The sequence below is a fragment of the Leishmania mexicana genome, chromosome 21 (assembly GCF_000234665.1).
Source record: "Leishmania mexicana MHOM/GT/2001/U1103 complete genome, chromosome 21".
In the NCBI taxonomy this organism is placed as follows: Eukaryota; Euglenozoa; class Kinetoplastea; order Trypanosomatida; family Trypanosomatidae; genus Leishmania; species Leishmania mexicana.
The window spans coordinates 733,050-736,625 of record NC_018325.1 but is presented as its reverse complement, the minus strand read 5'-3'; the positions used below and the strand labels follow the sequence as shown (position 1 = coordinate 736,625).

General features: G+C 58.3%; 1 protein-coding gene across 1 annotated transcript; it reads right to left on the bottom strand.

The window, feature by feature from the left end:
- Positions 1-540: 540 nt before the first annotated feature.
- On the bottom strand, positions 541-2,650 carry LMXM_21_1870 (putative histone deacetylase; the record flags this gene model as incomplete). The annotated part of the gene is given in 2 exon segments (XM_003875407.1): positions 541-762; positions 767-2,650. Coding segments are annotated over 2 exon segments (2,106 nt in total).
- Between the last annotated feature and the right edge of the window lie 926 nt (positions 2,651-3,576).

The window sequence follows — 3,576 nt, the reverse complement described above, 5'->3', positions numbered from 1 at the left end:
CTGCGGCAAGAGAGAGAGGGCGCAAACGAAAAAGGAGTCCNACAACAGCGGCGTTGCAGCACCAACTCACGCGCCAACGACTGAGGTGAGCACCTTGACATGGGCGTCGCTGTCGTTGAGGCACGGAACGTAAATGAGCTCGTGGCCACCGCTTTTCATGAAGATTTCACCAGCCTCCCGCTCGATCTCGTTCAAGGTCTCCACACAGTCCAGAGCAAAGCCTGGCGCCATGGCAAAGCAGATATTCGCCTGCTTCGTCAAGAGAGCTTTGTTGCAGTGGGCATCACTGCAGGCCTGCTCCATGGCGTCGCTGACAGACATCATATAGGTGATTGGTGCCTGTGATTGATGACGCTTGTTACGCGCTCAAATGCGAGAAAGAACTTGCAGATGTGCCCCTCTTCCACCGTAGACAACTCCGGAAACCCCCAGTTGTCATACAGGAGACGTTTGCTTGCGTGTCTGGGGGAAGGAGGGAAAGCGGTGGTGCCATGCATCATCATGCATACTGAACGAAAGAAGCGTCACTACACATCCTGCTCAGCGTGAACGGGGATCTGCACTCGTAAAGGATGATATAACCTCGCGAGGAAGCAAGTAATGCGCGCCGTCGTTCACACTCGACTCATGTCTGTCTTTTTTCTCCCTTGTATGGTTGTTTTGTTTCGTCGGTGGCGCCGCGGCTTCGTTGACCTCATTCGCATGGAGTGGAATGGGATATAAGCACGGTTGGTTCAGTGTCTGTTGCTTCCTACCCCGCCCCTTACATGTTCTGGGAAAAGCAGCTCCAGTAGGGCGCATGCATCTTCTTAATATCCGCAACGAGTTTCGATGCTTGACACCAGAGCATGCGGCTTTTTGGCAGTCGATCACCCGAGCAGCCGCTGCTCTCCAGCAGCGCACGCATCACCGCCTCCGAGCACAGCGCCACGTTCCTGACGTTGTAGCCGCCTTCCAGGGCAACCACGAGCCTTGAAAAGTTCTGCGCCATCAATCGGGTCATAATGTAGTACCCAGAGGGGGTAAGGCGCATGGAACCGAGCAGGTCACCGCTGGCGCTGTCAAAGCCGCAGCTGATCAGCACTAGCTCCGGTCGAAACTCGCGCGCTGCAGGAAGGACAACCTCGTGGAGTAGCTGCAAGTACTCGAGATCGCCCATGCCGTGCGTGGGCCACGGGATGTTGATGTTGCGCCCCTGCGCCGCAGATGTAGCGTCACCGCCGACGCGGTTGAGGTGCCCCGTACCAGGGTAAAAGAGCTCCTCCTCCTCGGCACCGGTGGCGCGTTGAGGAGGCGTTTCGTCGAAGGAAAGGCCGGCGGTGTCGCCTGCGTAGTGGACAGGGTGTGTGCCGTTCCTTGCAGCGCTTGTGCTGTCGGGGCTAGCGGATGACGAGCTTGAGGCCGAGGAGGAGTTGCTGCTGCTGGAGGACGCTGCGTTCAGATCAACTCCGAAGAGGGCAGCGATTTCGGCGTCGTCCTCCTCCTCTATCTGGGCCGCGAGGTTGCTGTAGTCGACCGCGGCGCGCACTCGGCGGCCCTCCGTCGAGCCTTGGGGTGGGCATGAAGCTGCCGCGGGGCGGGACGCTTCTGGCACAGAGACCGGCGGTGGCTCGACTGCGCCGGCCGAAAGCAGAGCTGCCAGGTCATCGGCGGTGATGTCCTCCTTGCTGGTGGTAGAGATTTCAGCCGGGCGCTTCGCTGCAGCCGAGGAAACCTTCCGTAGCACGTGACCGTGGCCGTTGCCATACTGATGAAGCGAGATGACCAGCACAGATGGATCGTCGTAGAAAATGCTCTCTGTGCCGTCACAGTGATGGACATCCCAGTCCACGATAAGGATGCGCGGCGGCTGCGTGTCACGAGGGGGGTGGTGCTCCGCTTGTGCTGCAGCCAGCTCCGCCTGAGCCGCGCGCGCAGCCACGGCGACGTTGTTGTAAAGACAGAAGCCAGCGGCGTTAGCAGGACCAGCATGGTGGCCAGGCGGGCGAACTAGGGCAAAGGCGTTGGTAGCCGCACCGCTGAGTACAGCTTTAACGGCCTCGATGACGCACCCAGCAGCCATCCGCGCTGCGCGGGAGGTGTGCTCGCTGGCGAAAAGGTCTTGCCCAATGGCACTCCCTCGACCTCCCTGTATGCCCATGAAGAAGTCAAGCTGATCAATGGTGTCGATCAATTCCCTAGAGTGCACGCGGCGTAGCTCGTGTTTCTTTGCAGTGCGCGCGGGGATGCGCTGGCAGCATGGCAGGAGGCCGATGGCGGTGAGGTGGTCAAGTGTGCTTTGCAGCCGCGCGGGACGCTCGTAATCTCCAGCATCCGGAGAAACGTGATCTAGCATAGATGTGTCGTACACAACAGCCGTACGAGACGCCGGCATACCGGCGGGTGGTGGCGTCCACTCGCAGAGGCGCAATAAGTCGCCAACGGTGGTGGAAGCAGCTGCTGTTGCGGACGTTTGCGCCGCACCTGACCCACTAGACGCTGCAAGAGTCAGCAATGGAGTCAGTGGGGGTAGCAAAGACGGACGAAGAAGCGGCTGCTCAACAGTACCCTGCATCCAACCGCGTATGTACGCGTCGAACCGCCTCCCTGATTCCACAGAACGTTCGACATGGTGCGCCGCCTTCTCATTGCTGCGCTGCCGCTTCGGCATTGTCGTCGTCGGCGATGCCTAGCTCAGCGAAATCCAGGCAGATCTACCCGTTCTTTCCTCGACAGCAGCTCTTGTGCTGTATCAACCTGCCTCTTAGGCGAACTCCGTCAAGGGGAAGAAAACGGAGAGGCGAGGCAGCACAAGAAGTGAAGGTGCCGAGGAAAACAAAAAGGAAACGTAAGAAAAACGGCAAATGGCGGGGGAAAGGGGAACGTACTGGAGAGGGAAGCGAGGAGGCTGGCCCAGAGCCAATGCAACGGCATCCACAGCAGCTGTTTGTGCGCGTGTGTATGTGTGCCTATGTGTATGGGTATGTGTGCGGTTGGTTACCGCCGCGTAAAATGTGGGAGCAAGCGGGAGGCGTCCCAGATTACCGCATGCAAGAGTACCCGCCCATGAAAGAAGAGTGAAGGAAGGAGACAGAGGAAGAATAGTTGCGGCAAAGGACATGATAGAGGAAGAGAAAGAGCTGGCTGACGTGTTCCGGGGCCAGCTGCTCTGCAGCTGCTGCTCATGCGCAATCATCCCCAGCACGCCAAGGTACCAATGTAAGCCCCCGTTTGCTTGAAGGAAATAGTGAAGTGGGGAAGGGTCACGCCAACATGCGTTTCTGTGCGCGCTCGCACCGGCACGCTGCATCTCCGCCGTGTGCGACATCTGGCAGCTGAGCGAGCGCTGCACAGCGTAATGCAGGTTCCTGCTATTCGGTCTTGTTTTTCTTTCCGCTTTTCGCCGTTCTCCAATTTACCTTTCCTCTCGCTGACTCCATCCATGGAATCATCGTTATATTTCCTCACCTGTGCTGCGCTGAAGACACAAACGTGCGACAGCGAGAGGGGGAGGGAGATGAAGTGAGGAAAAGAAAAAGATGCGACTGGTCTGGTTTTTTTGGCTTGCTCTGACGCCAAACGTGAAAGTGAAGGAGT